Below are 24,102 nucleotides of genomic sequence, written 5' to 3'. Positions count from 1 at the left end.
TACTCCAAGGCCAAATTTGCCTGTTATCCCAGGTATTTCTTGACTTCCTACTTTTGCATTCCAGTCCCATATAATGAAAAGGACATCTTTTTTGGGTATTAGTTCTAAAAGGTCTTGTACGTCTTCATAGAACCATTCAGCTTCAGCTTCTTCATCATTACTGGCCGGGGCATAGACTTGGATAACTGTGATATTGAATAGTTTGCCTTGGAAACGAACAGAGGTCATTCTAACGTTTTTGAGATTGCATCCAAGTACTGCATTTTGGACTCTCTTGTTGACGATGATGGCTACTCCATTTCTTCTGAGGGATTCCTGTCCGCAGTAGTAGATATAATGGTCATCTGAGTTAAATTCACCCATTCCAGTCCATCTTAGTTTGCTGATTCCTAGAATGTCGATGTTCACTCTTACCATCTCCTGTTTGACCACTTCTAATTTGCCTTGATTCATGGACCTACCATTCCAGGTTCCTAGGCAATATTGCTCTTTACAGAATCAGATCTTGTTTCTATCACCAGTCACATTCACAGCTGCATGTTGTTTTTGCTTTGACTCCATCCCTTCATTCTTTCTGGAGTTATTTCTCCAATGATCTCCAGTAGCATATTGGGCACCTACCAACCTGGGGAGTTCATCTTTCAGTGTCCTATCTTTTAGCCTTTTCATACTATTCATGGGGTTTTCAAGGCAAGAATACTGAAGTGGTTTGCGATTCCCTTCTCCAGTGGACCACATTCTGTCAGACCTCTCCACCATAACCCATCTCACACGGTAGCAGACTAATGCTCAAAATTCTCCAAGCCAGGCTTCAGCAATGCATGATCCATGAACTTCCAGATGTTCAAGCTGGTTTTAGAAAAGGCAGAGGAACCAGAGATCAAATTGCCAACATCCGCTGGATCATCAAAAAAGCAAGGGAGTTCCAGAAAAAACATCTATTTCTGCTTTATTGATCATGCCAAAGCCTTTGACTGTGTGGATCACAATAAACTGTGGAAAATTCTGAAAGAGACGGGAATACCAGACCACCTAACCTGCCTCTTGAGAAATCTGTATGCAGGTCAGGAAGCAACAGTTAGAACTGGACATGGAACAACAGACTGGTTCCAAATAGGAAACGGAGTATGTCAAGGCTGTATATTGTCACCCTGCTTATTTAACTTATATGCAGAGTACATCATGAGAAACTCTGGGCTGGAAGAAGCACAAGCTGGAATCATGATTGTCAGGAGAAATATCAATAACCTCAGATATGCAGATGATACCACCCTTATGGCAGAAAGTGAAGAAGAACTAAAGAGCCTCTTGATGCAAGTGAAAGAAGAGAATGTAAAAGTTGGCTTAAATCTCAGCATTCAGAAAATGAAGATCATGGCATCCGTTCCCATCACTTCATGGGAAGTAGATGGGGAAACAGTGGAAACAGTTGCTGACTTTATTTTTCTGGGCTCCAGAATCACTGCAGATGGTGATTGCAGCTATAAAATTAAAAAATGCTTACTCCTTGGAAGGAAAGTTATTACCAACCTAGATAGGATATTGAAAATCAGAGACATTACTTTGCCAACAAAGGTCCATCTATTCAAGGCTATGGTTTTTCCAATGGTCATGTATGGATGTGACAGTTGGACTGTAAAGAAAGCTGAGCAGTGAAGAATTGATGCTTTTGAACTGTGGTGTTGGAGAAGACTGTGAGAATCCCTTGGACTGTAAGGAGATCCAACCAGTCCATCCTAAAGAAGATCAGCCCTGGGTTTTCACTGGAAGGACTGATGTTGAAGCTGAATCTCCAATACTTTGGCCACCTCATGTGAAGAGTTGACTCATTGGAAAGGACTCTGATGCTGGGAGGGATTGGGGGCAGGAGGAGAAAGCGATGATAGAGGATGAGATGGCTGGATGGCATCACCAACTCAATGGATGTGAGTTTGTGTAAACTCCGGGAGTTGGTGATGGACAGGGAGGCCTGGCATGCTGAGGCTCATGGGTCACAAAGTGTTGGACATGACTGAGAGACTGAACTGAACTGAACTTAGAGCAAGTGTGAGACTCTCCTCTTATAGACTGAAAGTTTAAGGATAATTATAAAGAGAAAGCTAAATATTCTGTTGGGTTATTTTTAACTCTAGTTTTAAATTTTACATTGCTCATATTAATCTTATGCCATTTCACAGTTTCACAATCTCTCCAAATAATTATTTTTTAGTGGAGGAATGATATGCAGGATTGAGCACAGTCATTATTCATCTCAGATTTTCTGGAACAATCTTTATTTCAAAAATCCACACCATTGAAATGCCCTGAAGATGCCACTATTTCACTAACCAGATTCTGCACCAGAAACAGCATAAAATACTGTAGTATTCAAAGGACATAGTCACCACAGGAGTTAATGTACAGGAGAATTACAATGTACCTTGATATATGTGTGAGGGGGTTACTAGTAGAGATCATGGGATAGAAGCATTGTAGAACCATTGCACTGGAAGTATTTGATTTTGATCTAGTAAATCCAAGATAGTTAATTATCAGAAATCTGTGGTTAATAAGCTCTATGAATGATTCACATGCACAATGAGTTTTGGAACTCCTGATTTAGGAAATGATCTCCTTAAGTGAATATCAAGGATAGTTACTAGGCATTTTCTGTTAGAGACATTTGTAACCCGTTAGTACTGAAATTTGAAAAGAACCACTTAGAGGAGTTTGCAGAAGCAAAGGACGTAGTGATGCAGTCCTTTCGTGAGCATCCTTCTGTGTACAGTGGCAGTACTTATTCAGCAAAATTTTCACTTCCCAAGTTGTCCAGAGCATTTTCTGTCTTACATTTTGATCGATGTGTTTATTAAACCAGATGACTGCAAGAGGGATGGAGATGGGACATTCACTGTGTCTACTGCACAGAGATTTATGAAAAGCAATAGGAGGCAGTGACCACCAATCACTGGTGGCAGCAGCTTTTTCTTAGGGAGAATAATCAGACTTTGTGAGGACCTGCTATTAGAATCCATTTAACCCAAAGCAGGGCTTCCCAGGTGGCCCTTCCTAGTGGTAAAGAATCTACCTGCCAAGGCAGGATACATAAGAGATGTGGGCTTGATCCCTGGTTTGGGAAAATCCCCTGTTGGAGGACATGGCAACCCACTCCAGTACTCTTGCCTGCAGAATCCTATGGACAGAGGAGCCTGGCGAGCTATAGTCCAGAGGGGTGCAAAGAGTCAGGCATGACTAAAGCAACAGCAGGCATGCAACCCAAAGCAACCAAAACTACTACTGACATGATTTTAATTAGGACCTAATAATCAATGTACTTTTAAAATTCTTAAGGTGTATTTAAATGGATAAAACCATCTTACTTTGAGTCATAAGCTCTATACTGTGTATAGATATATATATTTAAATATTTTTAAAAGCTTCTAGTATTAGTCTCTATCAGAAAGAGTAAGTTCAGAATGGACTTGGAAGAGGAAGAATTAAGGAGTAGAGAACTTTAAATATTTTGTAAATATATGACTATGAAAAAAACATTAAGTGGACCAGGTAAAAATTTATTGAAACATCTCAAATGTGGATGCAGGAAGTAGTATATTCCAGGAAGTGAGCTGACCAGAAGCTTGAACTCCATGTTTTGATATTATCATATAATTTCCAGGAATACAGGGCTCCAAATGAGTAAAATGAATTATGAAGTCATAAAATCCTAGGCAATCCCAGACATTTTTTTTTTTTTCTGAGAAAGTTCAACATGCTTCTAGTTATAATAGCTGCAAAACCTCTTTAGACTTTGGGCAAACACTCAGTGAGTATCTCTCACTGAAACTTTCTACCTCCTGTGTCCTAAGCTTCCATGTTAATAGAATCATGCTTTTGAGAGCCTACTTGAAAGACTATTTTCCTCATGGATTACTTCATACATTGGTGTAAAAGTTCATTTTCTAGAAGACAGTATGATATCCTTACCTGTTTCACAGCTGTGCCCGGTGAAGCCTTGTGGGCAGGCACACACGTTGGCAGCAATACAAGCTCCTCCATTTCTACAACCATCTTGGCAAAATGCTAAAATAATTCAGATACATGATTTTAGCACTTTATAAAGAAGCAGTTCAAGATTCTTCAAACTAGCTTTTCTTTATTGCCTTGGAGATGTTGACATCAAACTATACATCTTATTATAATTTTATATTCATAATATACTTTCCATATAGGTAAGAAACTTCAACACAATTTGTAGAATAATATTCTTTCTGATGTTAAGTGTTTCACCTATAAAAGAAAATACTGAACTTTTTTTTTAACAAAAACCAGTAACCTTACACAGCAGGAAGTGCATCAGAATTAGTATTAAATCTCATTATAACAATCTAAAAATCTTGAAATTAAAACTGTAAAAAAAATGGCAACTACCCTAGACAGTTACCTAAAGAGCAAACCACCATCTAGAGAATGAGACTCAGAAACTAGAAATGATTGAATCCTATGAGGCTCTGATCATTCTACACACTGTCCAAAATGTCAAAAAATACTAGAAAAATGCCCCATCTTTCAAAAAGCTATAAATCCATCCTAAAGGGATGAATTGGTCAATAATGAGAATTTGCCAAAGGGGTCTTATTTCTTGCATTTCCCCGCAAAGGATAGGTCAGGATCCAGGGCAAAGGAACTTCACGGCCTGTTGTGTTAGAGTGGGTTTGTGAGTGAGGGGAGTTTTTCTGTGAGTAGAAAAGGGAGCCAAGCTTCAAGCCATTGCAAGGGTGATGTTTTGAGATGGTTTGGCTTCCAGAAAAAAAAAAAAAAGAGTGAGAAAAACAAGGTAGGCCATACCCTTAGAAACTTCTGTTTCCACCTCAATTTATACTTTGTTTCTGTAAGGCTCAAGGCCACTCCCTCAGTCTGGCCAGGTCTGTCATGGATGAACCACACCAGCATTTTCCAGGCCTCAAGCAAAAGCTTTTTCTCTAATTTTCTGGCACATGCTTCCTATAGTTAGTTAAGATGTAGTTTCTCAGAAAGGTAAACTGTAGAAATCTGAGATTCTGTGGCTGAGTTAAAAGAAGGGGCTCAAAGATACCCACTTGACTTCTTTGATTCTAGGTCCTAATCTGTCTTCATCCTAGGCAAAAACACCCAGTCACCAGGAATTTGCAAAGAGATTAGGAATTTAAGTCTCATAAAAAGAAAGGGTACATCATGTATATATCTTCATTGGAGCACTTTGCAAGATTTCAGCATGTTGATGGAGGACAGGATGCAGATCCTACAGCTAAACTGCATCTCTTCCCAGCTTTTGATGTTCCCATCAGAGAGGCACACAGGACTGGAGAGTCTTTACTCAGGCAACCTACAGTCCTAATTTCCAGAAGAAATTTATAGATCCTGGAAAGTTCTCCTTATTTCAAAGAATTGTCTATCTGCATCTACTCAACGCTTCAAGAATTCTTTACACTATAAACTTTATTCTCCATATGAATAAGGAGTGAGAGTCAAATACAACTAAGACTGAGAAGGTTGGGCTCCCAGATGATGAAATCTTAACTCTCAGCACACCCAGATGCTTTGGAAGTCCTAAGGGTTCAGGTACACTATGCTATGGATTTAGCTTTTCTCTGGGTCAGCCTAGATTCTGAGGAAATCTTCGTGGGATTTGGACCCCTAAATGAGTAGATCTTTACAATGCTCTAAATTATGGATTTCCATAACCTTTACAAACAGAATAATCTTCTGGCTCATCCATGTCTGCGTCCAGTGTATTATTGTAGAACAGGCCTTAGACTCATGCTCCAAGGCCACTGCATTAATAATCATTTATTGTTATTTCCTGCCTCCCATATACATGGCATCAAATAAAATTAATTTTAGTAATTTCCATGACAGTGTATTTGAGGAATGGACAGTTTTTAAGCTTAAAATGCCTGAATTAGACAAATCATATGTTTTATATGACATAATAAGGAATAGAGACTTTATCCTATGGAAGTCAGGATGAGTTTCCAAAACAATTTCCTCTATTTCCCTTGTGAACTAGGAGGTAAGCTCATCTGATGAAGGAAAAAGAGAGCACGGATGCAAGAGAGAATTAATGGATGGTGGTAGACTAGCTGAATAATCCACTCGTGGAAATGAAAATCTGAGAATTATTTATTGGTATTGACAAACCAGGTAAAATCAGAGATGATAATACATACAAACCCAATTTTCCCAGTTAAATAGTACCTAACAGCTCAAGAGAGAAAATAGAGAAGAAAATCAGTCAGACTGATCCCAAATAGATATTTTACAGTAAATCATGGTAGTAAAACAAATGTACTAGTACTGCTAGTACTAGTACTAGCTGAGAAAATATAACTGTAATGTTTGGACTCAAAAAGAAATATATGAACCTGGAAGGAGACTGGAAAACTTCATGAAAAGGAAAGGTCAAAGAGGTTAAAGATGAAAAACTATGAAAAGAAGAGAGGGGAAAAACTGTAAGCAAAGGGACTTGGGGTTAGACAATAAAAAGTTAAAGTCTAGATTTCAAAGATAGAGCAGTTCTGTACAAAAGTGCCTAGGGTATGTTTATGGCTACGGTCTGCTTGAGAGGAATAGAGGTGAAAAACCACTGTGGTTGAGGTCATGGAACATTAAATCAGAGTTGATGAACAGCTGGCCACTTAAACACTGATGTAATCCAAGAGGAAGAACATGAGCTAGACTTTGAAGTTCTCAATGGCTATAGGAAATACCCAGAAGGTAGGTAACAGTGATGAAAAAGGATGGAGGGAAGAAGAGATGGATTGCACCATCCCTAATGGAAGAGGTATCAGCATTTAAAATCTTTTACCTTTGCATGTAGTTCCATTCCCAGTATAGCCTGGCTTGCAGACGCAGTTGTGTCCTCCAACAGTATTGAAACATAAAGCGTTTTCATCACAGTTGTGCTGATTTGTGACACACTCATCATGTTCTGAAATGAAGATACAATTTTGTTACTCAAAGATAGATTTTCAAAGACACTGTATTTTAAATTGTACCTTTATCTTTGTTATTGTATGGTATTTCTTTCCAACAAAAACATGCACAAATTATCTATTAAAAAAGAGTTTGTATTTTGAAGTACATACATAGTTCATATATCCACAAACTTTGAACACAAAAAGATTTGGACAAAAAGCAAATGAATAGTAGGAAGGAATAGAGGAGCAGAGAGGGAAGGATAAGGATTAATTCTCAGAAGTAGATACCACAGCCAGCTGTTTAGTCTCAGTGGTTAATATTTGAGGAATTATCTCATGATATAATCGGCCACCAAACTTTTTCCTGTAGTAAGGGAATGATGATAGGCAAGGAGGTGTGACTGTATTGCTCCACGAATCCTGACCTGCAGGATAATGGAACTGAAGCCCTGGGAATCAGATGCAGTTAACACCCACATCCACACTTGCAAGAATAAAGATACACATGCAAACTGTTGGGGGAGTATTGGCATTTCTTCGTAAGTTGCCTCTTTCTGCAAAGGAGGTCATACTTTTCTTAAATAAGACAAACTTGCCTTTATAATATGTGTAAACACAAGCTTTTTGAGATATACAGTCAATATGATACCTTCTTCAACTGTGTGTAACCTGACACTTTCAAAAGCACCAAATCACTTGATACCTCCAGCTCTGCTATGAGAGAGGCAGAACCAATGTCATTATCACTAGTTTAAAGACAAGTCAATGGTGGCTCAGAGTGCTTCAAGGGCCTGCACAAATTCACAGTCATATCAGGATTCCAGCTCAGTGTTCAGCAAAAATGTAAATATGAAGAATAACTAGTCAATATGAGAAAGAAAACAGATCTAACACTAGAATCAAGACAAGTAGGAACTGAAATAGAGATAAGGAAATGCATACGAGTTAGTTCAGCGATCTGAAATCCCTACAGCCTCATACTCACACTGATCACCCAGGCTCTTGCATAAATATTATTCAGGTCTAATATTAAATATATATTTTAATATAATTACATTAATTAAGCCATTAATTCACCATGATATGAATAATCAAAGCAAAAAGAAATATTTCTTTTTCATTTTAGAATTCTTGGTATTTCAAATAACATACATACTATTCTAAACAACATAACAGTAATATATCTAATTTTGAAAAAAACTTGCCTTTGACATATGTAGTTGAGATTAGACTAACATTTAACTACTAAAACCAGATGCAATTTTTTTAAAAAAAGGTTAACATTTCAGGATTCTATGTCCTGTGTTAAACAAGCACAAAGTTGGATACCTTTAACTACAGCTCTATAATAACTTTATAAAGATTATTCCCAATAACTTTTCAGAGGACAGAGAGATTTCAGTCACTATGGTTTTAGAATTACAGTAATAGACACCTTATTCTACAAATTCCTGGTTGAATTTTCCCCAATTAAATAAAATTCCACTTTTATTATTTAGAATCAGAAAATTTTAGAGATTTTAATAAATTTATGCATACTGATGGCAGCCTAGAACACAGCTAGATTACAAATGGGTGTCTTAACTGGGGCTACCCTTGGACACGATTAAATATTGGAGAGACCAGAACAGGCAGCCTACCTACCTGAGTTCAGCTGCCTAAAGCAAAATAAATCTGCGCTGTGTAGTTTGCAGCTGCTGCCAATTTTCTTTCCAGTGCAATTCAAAGAGCTGCAGTTAATCTATAAATCTCTATATGGATAGCTACAGGCCCTTTAAAGACAGCTGCTGATTGATTTGATGCTGTTTTTTATCCCTGCCTTGCTTGTCCTCTTAATTAGATGGTACCCGCTGGATAGAGGAAGGGCCTAACAAGATTTAGTTTAACACCTAGTATGGTAATGTTCAACAAATGTAAATAACTGCACAACCCGGGATCCGCTTTCCTCTGTTGTCCTTTACTCACAGCATCCACTGAAATGAAAAAGTGGGTCCTAAGAAATTCAAGGGTGAAGACAGTTTTCCAGTTTTCAAATGTACCAGCGCACACTGGTGCAAACATTGTTCTCTCAGCCTTCAGTGTCTGCCCCATGGATTCTCCTGGAAAATTCTTACTACTTTTAAATTCAGTTCAGTCACTAAGTTGTGACTGACTCTTTGGGACCCTATGGACTGCAGCATGCCAGGCTTCCCTGTCCATCACCAACTAGCGGAGCCTACTCAAACTCATGTCCATTGAGTTGGTGATGCCATCCAACCATCTCATCCTCTATCATCTCCTTCTCCTCCTGCCTTCAATCTTTCCCAGCATCAGGATCTTTTCCAATGAGTCGGTTCTTTGCATCAGGTGGCCAAAGTATTGGAGTTTCAGCTTCAGCATCAGTCCTTCCAATGAATATTCAGGACTGATTTCCTTTTGGATTGATTGGTTGGATCTCCTTAACAGTCCAAGGGACTCTCAAGAGTCTTCTGCAACACCACAGTTTAAAAGCATCAATTCTTTGGTGTTCAGCTTTCTTTATGGTTCAACTCTCACATCCATACATGACTACTGGAAAAACCATAGCTTTGACTAGACAGACCTTTGCTGACAGAGTAATGTCTCTGCTTTTTAATATGCATGTTGAGATTGGTCATAGCTTTTCTTCCAAGGAGCAAGTGTCTTTTAATTTCATGGCTGCAGTCACCATCTACAGTGATTTTGGAGCCCCCCACCCCCAAATAAATTTTCCCACTGTTAAATGACATGTTTTTTGTGAAAATATCTTTCTCCTACCTCCTGCAGAGTTGGGGGCTTCTGTCTGCTTTCCCTAGCACAAGGGTCTCTTACTATATTTTATCATAAGTGTCTGCTTCTCCTTGGTCCCCTATTTTCAGGCACTACTTGGAACTATGAAGTTTAGGAGAAGAATTTTACATTTTTCTTTGTATTTCATTTCAGCATTTAAACATAGTGTTTTGAGTAAATGATTGAAAGAAGGAATGACTAGATCAGGAGAGCTAGGATAGCCTTCCTCTGCTGTTATCATTCAAGTCAACCTAATCCATTCACCTATAGTGTGTGTGTGTGTGTGTGTGCTCAGTTGCTCAGTTGTATGTGACTCTGTGGCCCCAGGGGCTAAAGCCCACCAGGCTCCTCTGTCCATGGGATTCTCCAGGCAAGAATACTGGAATAGTTGGCCATTCCTTCTCCAGAGAATCTTTCCAACCCAGGGATCAAACCCCTATCTCTTATATCTCCTATGCTGGCAGGTGGATTCTTTACTGCTGAGCCATCTGGGAAGCCCCATTCAACTGGAGACTAGATATCAAGTGGAAAGCTACTGAAACTTAAGCTGGTTTTTTTTGTTTGTTTTTTACTGATTTTTCTATCAAGGTGTTTTATTTGGTTTGGAATATTTCAAATGTTTATTAAGATAGCAAGACACACTTTGAAAACAAATATTGATTCCTTTTCATCATCACTTTAATTTTTTTCACACAACTTAAAGCTGGTCATACAATTATCAACTAAACTGTGATCTTAAGAAAAGTCTTTTAAAATGCCTTTCCTGAAATGTCACAGAAGAATTAACTTTAATTTGACAGCTCTTTATAAAAGAGAATGTGAATGAAGCAAGGAGCAAATATCCTATAAGGTTATCTCAATAAATAGTTAATGATTGCTGTGCCATATCCAGTTTTGGTCAAATGTCAATTTTTTTACCCTTTCCCTGACTTGCATATCCCTAAGGACTCAACCACCAATCCACCAGTCAGCTATCCATTTTTAAAACTTCCTCCAACATTTTAAACATACAATATAGATAAAATAAGGAGGGAAATATTTTGACAGAATTTAAATCAATATTATATACCAGTGTTAGAGAAGAGCATGTCAGGATGTAAGTGTGAATGAATTCCAAGTTTTATTTCACATATAGTGAAATGCAGACATTTCAAGTATGATGTTCAGAATATTCAATCCATCAGATTCAATGGTATCTTCATATCCTCAGATAAAATGTCATTGTTCATGTGACATGACAGTTCAAACAATAGCTGGGATTGAAACCAAATGCACCCTTTTCTTTTTCTTTTCACTAAAAATATTAGCACATAATAATTTTAATCAAAATATAATCACTTTTGTATCTATGCATTTTAAACTTAGTAAAATGGAAAAAAGAAAGAAATATTGAAGGAAAACTCCATCCTTTAACATTTCTTAAAAAATAGTAGTATGGATGTCAATTATTACAGTACATTCTATATAGAACAGATAATCTTATAGTGATAGCTGGCAAAGATTTCTCTTGAATGCCATAATTTGCTTTCTCTGCATCTTCACATACATGCAAAACTGATTTTACACCAGTGACAAAGGTCAGCACAGTAAAATTCATTTATGAAAATAAAGTAATAATATACACACCTGAATTTACCTAAATGTAGATGTTACATATAACAAAATTACTTTTGTTTCATTAACCTATGTAAGTTATTGTATCTAAAATCATTTTAAGACCCAACGCCCAACAGATCATCAGTCATAATAATATATAGTTGGATTCAAATTGAATTTTAAAATTGGTGTTCATATTGAGTTGTTTCCAGAATGAATATACTATCTAGAGATGAGATGGCCATTCTAAAATTTACATCACTTTTCTCAGTGTGATTTCAACACAAACATACAATACACATAGCACATGTTCTATTCAAGAAATTTACTATGATACAAAATGCACATACTACAGAAAATAGGAGTGAAAGTAATTTAAATATATCTACAATTCAATTAAATACAATTTTTCAATGTCTATTTGTATTAGGATTTTCCTGGGATTAAAACTATAACTATAAGTAGTAGTTACCCTCACAGAGCTTATAATTTAGTTGGGGAGATTAGACAAAAACATAAAAGCCATACATGGCTTCATTATGAGAAATGCTGAAGCAAGGAAGTAATCTCTGTTTAAAAATGTTGTTGAGATCAACGGAGAAGGTCATTTCTAGTTGGGTAAGTGGGAATACTGGAGAAGGCTATGGCAATCCACTCCAGTACTCTTGCCTAGAAAATCTCATGGGAGGAAGAGCCTGGTAGGCTGCAGTCCATGGGGTTGCTGAGTCGGACACGACTGAGCGACTTCACTTTCACTTTTCACTTTCATGCATTAGAGAAGGAAATGGCAACCCACTCCAGTGTTCTTGCCTGGAGAATCCCAAGAATGGGGGAGCCTGGTGGGCTGCCATCTATGGGGTCGCACAGAGTCGGACACGACTGAAGTGACTTAGCAGCAAGTGGGAATACAAGAATGACTTTATGCAGAAGGGAACATTTGACACAGATATTTTTATGTGTGTGAGGGAAAGATACAGATTCTAAATTAAAACAGCACTTACATATTTGCTTCTTTTCTTTTTGGAATCTTGAGCCTCTTAAAAGGTTGAATGAACTTTAGCGCTTTGTAATAACTGTACCTCTAATTCAGTGCTTACTACATACTACACACTTTGTAACAAAAACCACTTCATTTAATCCTCATATTCATGAGGAATTATTATTATTTTTCAGAAAGTTAAATTTGGCTTGTAGATGTTACCTATCTTGCCTGAGATCACATGGCTGATAACTGTTAGAGCTGTGAATCAGGACCTCTGACTCCAGAAAGTAGTCTACTGATTGCTATGCAATAGAGCCTCTTGACATTTAATGATAAGTCTTCCCTGATCTATTTTTCACTCTTGTGATCTTTGATGTAATTATCCAGGAATTTTGAATGTTTATACATTAGAGGTCTTCTAATGCTGGGAGGGATTGGGGGCAGGAGAAGAAGGGGATGACCAAGGATGAGATGGCTGGATGGCATCACTGACTCGATGGACGCAAGTCTGAGTGAACTCCGGGAGTTGGTGATGGACAGGGAGGCCTGGCATGCTGTGATTCATGGGGTCGCAAAGAGTCGGACACGACTGAGCGACTGAACTGAACTGAACTGAATGCTTAGTGATTAGGAAGCTGTCACTGCTGTTCAGTTGCCAAGTCGTGTCCAACTCTTTGTGATCCCCTGGACTGCAGCACGCTAGGTTTCCCTGAATTTCACTATCTTCCAGAGTTTGCTCAAACTCATGTCCATTGAGTTGGTGATGCTATCCTTATCTTCTCTTGTCTCCTTCTTCTCCTGCCTTCAATCTTTCCCAGCATGAGGTCTTTTCCAATGAGTCTATTCTATCAGGTGGCCAAAGTATTGGAGCTTCAACTTCAGCATCAGTCCTTCCAAAGAATATTCAGGGTTGATTTCCTTTAGGATTGACTGGTATGATCCTCTTGCCATCCAAGGGACTCTCAAGAGTCTTCTCCAGCACCACAGTTCAAAAGCAACAATTCTTCAGCACTCAGGTTTCTTTATGGTCCAACTCTTACATCTATATATGACTACAGGAAAAACCATAACTCTGATTATATGGACGTTTGTCAGCAAAGTGATGTCTCTGCTTTTTAATATGCTGTCTAGGTTTGTCATAGCTTTCTTTCCAAGGAGCAAGCGTCTTAATTTCATGGCTGCAGTCACTGTCCATGGTGATTTTGGAGCCCAAGAAAATAAAATCTCGCATTATTTCCATTTTTTCCCCCATCTATTTGCCATGAAGTGATGGGACCAGATGCCATAATCATAGTTTTTTGAATGTTGAGTTTTAAGCCAGCGTTTTCACTCTCCTCTTTCATCCTCAAAAAGAAGCTCTAGTTCCTCTTCACTTTCTGCCATTAGAGTGGTATCATCTGCACATCTGAGGTTGTTGATCTCTTTAAGGTATTTTCTAGTACTTTGAACCCTATAGGAGCCTTATTCAAAATTATAGAACTCCATAGGACAAGCACTGAGGTAATTTCAGCTCATTCTAAAATTCACATTTTCACTCAGTTGAGAGACATTTTCAAAAAAAAAAAAAAACAAAACAGGAAAACAGCAATATGGTCAAGTACAAATGTTTGAAAAGCAAAGTAACTGCCTCACAGAACTTGGACTTCAGCACTGCTTTCCTCAGATTAAGTCTTTGGAAGTTCAACCTGAATGCAGTTTGGCAAACAGATATCTCCAATGTCCAAGAGTCAGTTAGGCTTTGGTAATGTCATCCTTTGCTTCTGGGTAATTCTGGTTTATATCCCTGTAATACACCAGACCTTTTGTCTGACATCTTTACACAGTAAATTCCACTCTTCTGATAACAGAATGTAATATATCTTCATAGCGTTATAACTGGCTCAGTGCTTTCAGAGAATCTTTCTTTTCCTCTGATAGATTTCTCCAGTCACAAGAATTATATTACCTGCGCTGCATCTTCTACTCTCTTGTCTAAATCCAGAAATGCTGGGAAAACAGCGGCCATCACAATATACAGGTGCAAATTCCACAAAGAAAACTGCTTCACTCTCTTTGAACTGAGTGTTTTCTAGACTGCAAGTTTAAAAATGAGCATATTCTCTCTTTGAATGTGGCAAGATGTGGCTCTGAATCTAGTGACAACCAACCTCAGGCCCTAACTATGATTTGATTATTAGAAACCTGGGAAGAAGCTCCATCAGGCTTAAGACTGGATAAGTCTTGCAGCAAGGACGCCACAGAAATATAAATTTTTCTTGAGGAGCTCTTAATAATATCATCAAACTATATGGTTAGATTGGGGATTTATCTCAAAAACAAAGAACTGCTTGGTTATTGTCCTCTTACATTTCTGGAAACCATATTGCTTGCCTGAAGGTATCAAGGAGATTTGCAGAAGCTCCTCCATGAATTTCAATCATATGTGTCCCCACCAAAGTCAATGTGCTCTGAGCTGTAAAGAGCATCAGAACATGACAGCCCATGGGTCTGCAACTGAGATCTCTTATTTTTCTCTCAAAAGAATGGCAACAAAGATGAGTCCCCAGATAATACATGCCATCTGTTTCTCAAACAAAATAACTCTTTGGATTTGACCATAGCTCCTTGGCTTTCCTTTTGGCTCAGTGGTGAAGAATTCCCTGCAATGCAGGAGATGAAGATCCCCTGGATGAAGGCATGGCAACCCACTCCAGTATTCCTACTTGAAGAATCCCATGGACAGACAAGTCTAGTGGGCTACAGTCCATAGAGCTGCAAAGAGTTAAACTTGACTGAAGCAACTCAGCATGCACGCATAGCTCCTTAGTACATTCACAAGATAATTTATTCAATGGCAGATCTTTTCAAAGTGAGTACAAACTGAATATAAAGAACGTCTCTATTACAACTCAATAATTTTTAGATAATTCGGGGGCCTTTTGGAAAGAACTTGAAGCACTTCCTTCTCTCTTCTCCTTTCTTCCTCCCCTTCCACAAATATTTAGTGATCTAGTATGTGAAGACACAGTGCTCAATGACACCAGCAAGACAAATCTCTGAAATCAAAACATCTGTCCTAATGATTAAAGAAGATTGTTTCCATTTATCAGTTTAAAATGTCCCCCATCAACTGTTCTGTAAGGGGACCCTAACTACATTTGAAGGACAAAGTAGAAATATGAGAAAATTATGTACTATTATAATAAGCAATAGCAGGGAGGCGACATGATACATATGCTTTCCAGACAGGCTTGGCTTGAGATGCCGTTTTAGTCAAAGTTCTCAGTGGCTGTGAGAAAGTTAGCTGATCTTTCCAAGTTTAAAATTAGAAAATTAAGACCTACGATAGAGAACTATTGGGAAGGATAAACTTAAATGATGAAGGTAAACACGCTGGCAAATAATAGACACTCAATGGATATTAGTTACCCTCTCATCTCATTACCTAGTACAGTGGGAAAATTCATTTTGTCTTTATTAGCAAATGGACAGCTAAAGATAATGTCCTCTCTTTTTGATTTCAATTATTTGGAGAAAACCTAAATGTCTTACAGAATTTGCTTTCTTCATAATCTTTTCTGAAATCAAATACATTCTGGACATTCTTCTGTTTTCTAAAATGCCACTGAAACAACTTTCAGTGGTTACATTAAGGGAAAATGCCTCTACCAAACCTACCCAGAGCTATTCATTTTGTTTCTTATAGTTACCTTACATATTCACTTTTATTAGAGAGTAACGTCTACTTATTACCAGAGTAACGTCTACTTATTACAAGGTCATTTTAACAGAAATCTACTTTTACTTTTAACACTATTCAAGTAGCTACAAGAAAGTATACTTTCAGCCTGCTCAATGCCTACAGATGCAGCAAACCCACTAAAACTCATTTTTACACACAGGCATTTGTTGTTCAGTACTCAAGGTTCCTGTTCACTGAACACACCAATTCAATACTGCCTTCTTGTTATTCTTCAGTTTGTTTGGCAGCTAGGAATTTGTTAGATTTCCTTCCTTTGACATGCTTGGTTTATTTTCTTCTAGTCTTTTCACTGTATGTTCAGACTTTTTGCCTAATCCTTATTTGATCAAGAATCTTAACAACCAAAGCACAAATTTCCTCTTTACCCTTACAGTAATTTCACAAAGAAATTAAAATTCAATTTTTATGGCAAAATCTTACTTTGCCCTATTTTGTGTCCCATGAAGTAAGCTTTGTCCAAACCCAGTGTAGGGCAACAAAATACTTTTAAGCATCAACCAGGTGACTTTCATTTGTTCTTTCAACACATTTATGAAGCTTCTGCTATGTGAGTCTAACGCTCCAGAAGAGCCAAAGATGCATCAAACTGGGATTTGTGACCTCAAGAAACTTTTGAATTATTACAGGATTGATGATGTGAAGAGATAATAACTATGATATACTGCAGCTATTGGTTAGTGCTGTAAGAGAGAAATAATAGTAACAATGACAATAGTTAATTTCTAAGTGCGTACTACATACTCTAAAGCATTGTATTAAGTGTTTTATATGCATTATCCCCTTCAGTCTTCACAAAAGTCTTTTCAGATTGGCCCTATTATTATTCCTATTTTACAAATAGGAATTAGAGCTTTCTCAGAGCAAGGACATTTCCTTGCCAATGTCATATAGCTGGGAGGTGATAAGACCACGATTTGCCTTCAGTGTTTTTAAAAAAATGACAGCCTATAAACAGAGATCTCAAAAGGTTTAAAGAGGAAGAGATGAGGAACAACTGAGAAGTATTCCCGTAATTCCGGGAAAATGTCATGTAGCAAACAGGCCAAACGAGTGAGTCTTGAAGGACAGAAAGAGTTTTAACAGGAAAAGAATAAACATGGAAAGGAACCTTCCACATGGACAGAGCGTGGGTGCAAAAGACACAAGGTGAGGTGCAGTAGGGCTGGAAGAGACTGAGCTGCTATAGCTGGTGGCTGACAGGGACGAATAAGGAACAACGTGAGCAGGGTCCGGAAAACAGCATGATTGCATCAGGTGGACAACAAAGAGCCACTTCCCCTGTGCAATACAAAGTGGGGCCACAGAATTAGAGTTGATTTTAGGGAAACTAATAGCAGTATGCAGCTGAGGAGAGAATAACTTTCCTTGACACAGGGAGGAGTCCTATGTTAGCTAGCCAGCCTCCCTCTCTCTCCTTAATCCTTTTTATTCTTCTCCTTTTAAACTGCTGTTAGATTGTTACTGAGAGTTGAAAAAGAAAGTGTCGTGCAACACTGAGAGTTGAAACAAAGGGATACAGAAGAGGAAGAGGAGGGGGGGTAGTGGAAGCGGAAGAAAGCAAACAGACAGAAGCTGAGTGCTTACTACCTGCCAAGCACCACCTTGGGCGATGCATAGGTACAGCATGAGGAAGTACTGCCAGGACACGGAAAGAAGAGCTGGAAAGTCAAGCCCCCAGATCACAAGATTCAAGTCCCTCTAAGGCAGCAGTTGTGTCATTCATTTTATGTGTCCCAGTTCCTATACTCTTGTGGAATGAAGCTGTGTTGAAAGAGGGCCTACCATAAAATGAACACAGTGATGCAGGGAGAGGGGCAGGCTTAGACACAGAACTAATGCGCCCCACGGTGAATCCATTTTTGAGCCATGAGGAATAAAGGCATTAAAAATAGCTTAGGTTTCAAATCTGGATGACCAGAAAGATGGTGGTGAGATGAACAGAACTGAGAAAGCATCTTAATTTTAGGGATTTTGTTATTTTTGTTCTCATTTTAGTTTGGTTTGATTTGGTTTTTGTGGAAAAGAAGAAAATAGAATTAAGAAGTCGAATATAAAAACACAAATCATATTGGAAGTTTGAATTTACTCTATTGATGGTGACAAGAAACCAAGAAAACATTCCCCAACCAAAATCTGCCTCATAGATAACCCCTAGATGCTACAGCCTTGGGTCTAATCCATCAATTGCCCCAACATCCGACACAATGACTGGCACATCACTGATCTCCAGTGAGTATTTGTTAAAGAGTTAATCAATCACTATAAAGTATGTCTCTAACACGCAAAACATTCAGTGGCCTGCTAATGCAAAATAGTCAAGGTATGTATTCTGCAGTGACAATTCTGCCCCTCTCCTGCTTTCTTTTCCATTCCCCTCAATAGCCATGCTGCTTTCTCTTAAAACACCTGCCCCATTCTCATTCCCTTACTCCTGGCACATAACCTTCCCAACAACTTCACAGAAAACATCCAGGTCATCAGGAAAGAACATCCTCCGATTTCCCACCCACCAGTGAATCTATAGCTAAACGTATCCCCTAGGTCTTTCTTCCTCTCAAACTGGGAATCTAGGAGTCACCATAGACGTCTCTGGGGCTTCCAGGTGATGCTAGTGGTAAAGAATCCACCTGTCAAAGCAGGTAGACTTATGAGACACAGGTTTGATCCCTAGGTTGGGAAGATTCCCTGGAGGAGGGCATGGCGACCCACTCCAGTGTTTTTGCCAGGCGAAACAGAGGAGCCTGGCAGACTGCAGTCCATAGAGTTACACTCAAGTGACGTAGCACACACGCACTCTCTGCCCTTCATCCCAACCACCACATCCAAGGGCCAATTCATCCAGATTCTACTTCCTTGGCCATTTTCAACCTTATCCCTAGCCATCAAGACACCACTTACTCATCAAGACTTTCATTATGACACTTTGCTGTCACCAAGCTGCATCATTTACAACTCCCCCATGGCACCCATTTATTAAAGATGACATCGATTGAGATTCTACTAACGGCCAAAGATCATACCAGCCAATCGTCCGGGTTCTTTGTCTCAAAGGCTCTTCCCCACTTTCTTTGTCTAACTCTCCTACTCACCTCCCACTCAGATCAAACAAAACTTCCTTCTTCAGAAAACCTTTCTTAAAACTTCCTCAGTCTAATTTAGTTGAGCCCCTTAGGACATGCTTAATTACATCACAGCATTTAAAAGCCACAGTAGTAGTATTAAGAGTAAGGACTTTGAAGTCAGGTTGCCTCAGTTCACATCCTGGCTCTGCTTTTTACCAGTTGTCAGATCTTACATAAATTATTTAATCTCTTTACATCACAGTTTCCTCCTCTGTTAAATGGACCTAACAACAGTACAAGTAAAATCTCCAACAGGATCTGGGGTGTGTTTGTTGTTTAGTCATGTCTGACTCTTTGTGACCCTATAGCCCTCCGGTCTCCAGCAGGATCTGGGATATCTCCAGCAGGATCTGGATTAGTACTCAGTATTCAAATTTTTCTGTAGTAAAAGTATGACTATTCATATCAAATTGTATAAAGATGAGAAAATAACAGGCATGAGATCAATTCTGCTGCTAAATGATTAAAAAATAAAAACAATCATTGTTCAGAGCTCTGTGTGACATTCTGGAGTTCAGAACTGTAGGTAGGGGGTTGTGGATCAGTATGTTCTTCAGAGTTAACTGAGGTAATGAATGAAACAATCCAGTGCAGGAAAATGTTTCATAAATTAGCATGAGCTTAGCCCTTATCACACTGTCAGGGATTTTTCTTTGATAATTCTTTTACCTACCCCCCATGAATCAGTATACTCCCTGAGACAGCAAATTTTTTATAACAGATCTTTGAATCCTCTGTTCTTGCCATAACATCTGACATATTTTAGGTGCCTGGTAAAAATGGATTCAAATATTGAAGTAAATATTTGGCTTCAATCTATACAAAATCAATCTTTTCAATTTCTCAGAGTATTTCACATTGGGTACTTTACATTTTACATTTTACTCATTCCAAATCCATGTAACATGCTTGGGATTTATCATTTAGAGCAGTACCTATGTATTGCTTAAGAGATCATGATGCTTACTTTCACCAAGACAAAGGTTCAAGCTTGATGCTCCTACATTTTAATATCAGTGCTGCCTCTAAATTAAGAAAGAGGCATTTCCACCCCCCCGCCCTGTTAAGATTTATTTGAAAGAAAAAGATGTTCACTAAGCTAGGGAAAACTTCTAATGGAGAAAAAGATCATCTCCACCTAACACTATGTGATCTATTCTTCCACTTAAAGTTCTAAGGCCTGCTCTGCTTTAATGCCTACAAAAATTAGTAAGAATAGAGAGTATATTCAACCAACTGAATCAGAAAAAGTATCTCAAAAAATGCAACATAAAAGGGGACTTTTGAAATACAGAATTATCTATGGAAAAAAACAACCAACTGAAACAACCTAGACAAACCTTCCCAATGTTTTTCAAGATGATTTCAGATTCCCATACTTGGATCAGACATAATATTCTGACCTTTTATCGTTCAAAGTACAGAAAGTAAAATGATCCTCAAATATTAAAGGGTTGGGACTATGGGACAAAGGAAATCATTGACCTTTTCACTTGTAAGCTTATTTTTCAAAATGAGCTTCATTACAAAATTCATCTCTCTTAGAGAAAGTTACTTGAGTCTTTACTAGAGCAAAATACAAGATATGAGTCTTTTAGATTCCAAAGGATTTTACATATATATATATATTTCTTCAGTATACTTGATTAAACATAAGATATATATATAAGCATTTTTGATGTAATTTTATCTCACACTTCTCTATATACTCTGTACTTCATAGTATATAGCTACCTCTGACATGCGGGAGCTAATATATTTTGATATTTTTTTAGTATTTATAATTGCAATAATGTTTATTGATATTACAAATAAGTTCTAATATGCTTCAGTTCAGTTCAGTTCAGTTGCTCAGTCGTGTCCAACTCTTTGCAACCCCATGAATCGCAGCACGCCAGGCCTCCCTGTCCATCACCATCTCCCAGAGTTTACCCAAACTCATATCCATCGAGTCGGTGATGCCATGCAGCCATCTCATTCTCTGTCGTCCCCTTCTCCTCCTGCCCCCAATCCCTCCCGGCATCAGAGTCTTTTCCAATGAGTCAACTCTTCGCATGAGGTGGCCAAAGTACTGGAGTTCCAGCTTTAGCATCAGTCCTTCCAATGAATTCCCAGGACTGATCTCCTTTCGGATGGACTGGTTGGATCTCCTTGCAGTCCAAGGGACTCTCAAGAGTATTCTCCAACACCACAGTTCAAAAGCATCAATTCTTCTGCACTCAGCCCTCTTCACAGCCCAACCCTCACATCCCTACATGACCCCTGGAAAAACCATAGCCTTGACTAGATGGACCTTTGTTGGCAAACTAATGTCTCTGCTTTTGAATATGCTGTCTAGGTTGGTCATAACTTTCCTTCCAAGGAGTAAGCGTCTTTTAATTTCATGGCTGCAGTCACCATCTGCAGTGATTTTGGAGCCCCCAAAAATAAAGTCTGACACTGTTTCCCCATCTCATCTAATATGCTTAAGTAAGAGTTGTAATTGCTATAAGATGATTAAGGCAGAATACCTGTTTCCAAAATATTTCTTGCTGTGGTTTGCCCATAAGACAATACACATAAGTATATTTCTTTATATGTGTGAATATATTTTGTATGAGTGTTTGTATATATATTTGTATGTCTGAATGCATATAATTTGTATGTACTAGGTATAGAGAGAAGACAGAGAGGAAGCTGTCAACTAATTTATACCCATTTTTTTTTTTTTTTTAGTTCTTAAGAGGCAAGATTCACTTCAGCAGTATAGCAAGATCATTTTTCTGTCATTTAGAAACCATTTTTTAAATCCCAAAAGGATTTTGTCTCCTGATAATATGGTTAGAGTGCCTCTTATTTTTATATTATATTCTTTTCAAGAATTTGAAATGGCTTTCATTCAAAACCTCATTCTGAATCACTCACTTTTACTTGATGAGTTTCCTTCAAATGTAGCAATTCTTCTCTCACTGTTTCTCACAGGGGGGAGCTCTTGCTCCCAAGAATCTCTGAAACTGTACTGAACTCTGAAACTGGAGTTGGAGAAAGATTTTAACCTGCCATTCCATCACTCATATTCCCCAAATAGCCTATTCAGGTCAGGAAGCAACTGTTAGAATTGGACATGGAACAACAGACTTGGTTCCAAATAGAAAAAAGAGTACGTTAAGGCTGTATATTGTCACCCTGCTTATTTAACTTATATGCAGAGTACATCATGAGAAACTCTGGGCTGGAAGAAGCACAAGCTGGAATCAAGATTGCTGGGAGAAATATCAATAACCTCAGATATCAAATGACACCACCCTTATGGCAGAAAGCGAAGAAAAACTAAAGAGCCTCTTGATGAAAGTGTTAGAAGAGAGTGCAAAAGTGGGGTTAAAACTCAACATTCAGAAAACTAAGATCATGACATCTGGTCCCATCACTCCATGGCAAATAGATGGGGAAACAGCTCAACATTCAAAAAACTAAGATCATGGCATCTGATCCCATCACTTCATGGCAAATAGATGGGGAAACAAAGGAAACAGTGGCTGACTTTATTTGGGCTCCAAAATCACTGCAGACGGTGACTGCAGCCATGAAATTAAAAGACGTTTACTCCTTGGAAGGAAAGTTATGACCAACCTAGACAGCATATTCAAAAGCAGAGACATTACTTTGCCAACAAAGGTCCATCTAGTCAAGGCTATGGTTTTTCCAGAGGTCATGTATGGATGTGAGAGTTGGACTATAAAGAAAGCTGAGCCCCGAAGAATTGATGCTTTTGAACTGTGGTGTTGGAGAAGACTCTTGAGAGTCCCTTGGACTATAAGGAGATCCAATCAGTCCATTCTCAAGGAGATCAGTCCTGGGTTTTCATTAAAGGACTGCTGTTGACGCTGAAACTCCAATACTTTGGCCACCTGATGTGAAGAACTGACTCAATTAAAAAGACCCTGAAGCTGGGAAAGATTGAGGGCAGGAGGAGAAGTGGACAATGGAGGATACGATGGTTGGATGGCATCACTGACTCAACAGACATGAGTTTGGGTAAACTCCAGGAGTTGGTGAGGGACAGGGAGACCTGGCATGCTGTGGTTCATGGGGTCACAAAGAGATGGACATGACTGAGTGACTGAACTGAACAGTGCAAACAGTGAGAAACTTTATTTTCTTGGGCTCCAAAATCACTGCAGATGGTGATTGCAGCCATGAAATTAAAAGACACTTGCTCCTTGGAAGACAAGTTATGACCAAGTTAGATAGCATGTTCAAAAGCAGAGACATTACTTTGCCAACAAAGTTGTGTCTAGTCAAGGCTATAGTTGTTCCAGTAGTCATGTATGGATGTGAGAGTTGAACTGTAAAGAAACCTGAGTGCCAAAGAATTGGTGCTTTTGAACTGTGGTGTTGGAGAAGACTCTTGAGAGTCCCTTGGATTGCAAGGATATCCAAACAGTCCATCCTAAAGGACATAGGTTCTGAATATTCATTGGAAGGACTGATGCTGAAGCTGAAACTCCAATACTTCGGCCACCTGATGTGAAGAACTGACTCATTGGAAAAGACCCTGATACTGGGAAAGATTGAAGGTAGGAGGAGAAGGGGATGATAGAGGATGAGATGGTTGGATGGCATCACCGACTCAATGGACATGAGTTTGAGTACACTCCAGGTTTGGCAATGGACATATAGGCCTGGTGTGCTGCAGTCCATGGGGTCGCAAAGAGTCGGGACACAACTGAGTGACTGAACTGAACCGAATAGTATATGGCCCTCTTCAACAAGCTCTTCCCTTTGCCTTTCACCCTTCATGGATCCTCAGTCCTTTTGGCTTCCAGGATCCCAATCAGATTCTTTGAATCTGATTTGAATTGTTTGAATGTGAACAGAAATCAGATCTCAAAAGCAGATGAACAGCTGAATAACTAGTGCGACTGTATCCTGATCCTAACTTTCTTTTCCTTCCCTTCT

General features: G+C 38.6%; 1 protein-coding gene across 1 annotated transcript in view; it reads right to left on the bottom strand.

The window, feature by feature from the left end:
• Window positions 1-24,102, bottom strand: part of NELL2 (neural EGFL like 2) — a 388,326-nt gene that overhangs the window by 96,522 nt on the left and 267,702 nt on the right. The window contains exons 15-16 of the mRNA XM_068970314.1: window positions 6,824-6,946; window positions 3,964-4,059 (exon numbers count right to left, since the gene is read on the bottom strand). Of these exons, the coding sequence (XP_068826415.1) occupies window positions 3,964-4,059; window positions 6,824-6,946 (219 nt within the window). The remainder of the gene's footprint in view (window positions 1-3,963; window positions 4,060-6,823; window positions 6,947-24,102) is intronic.

The sequence above is a fragment of the Capricornis sumatraensis genome, chromosome 4 (genome assembly GCF_032405125.1).
Source record: "Capricornis sumatraensis isolate serow.1 chromosome 4, serow.2, whole genome shotgun sequence".
In the NCBI taxonomy this organism is placed as follows: Eukaryota; Metazoa; Chordata; class Mammalia; order Artiodactyla; family Bovidae; genus Capricornis; species Capricornis sumatraensis.
This window is presented reverse-complemented; position numbering and strand designations above follow the sequence as displayed.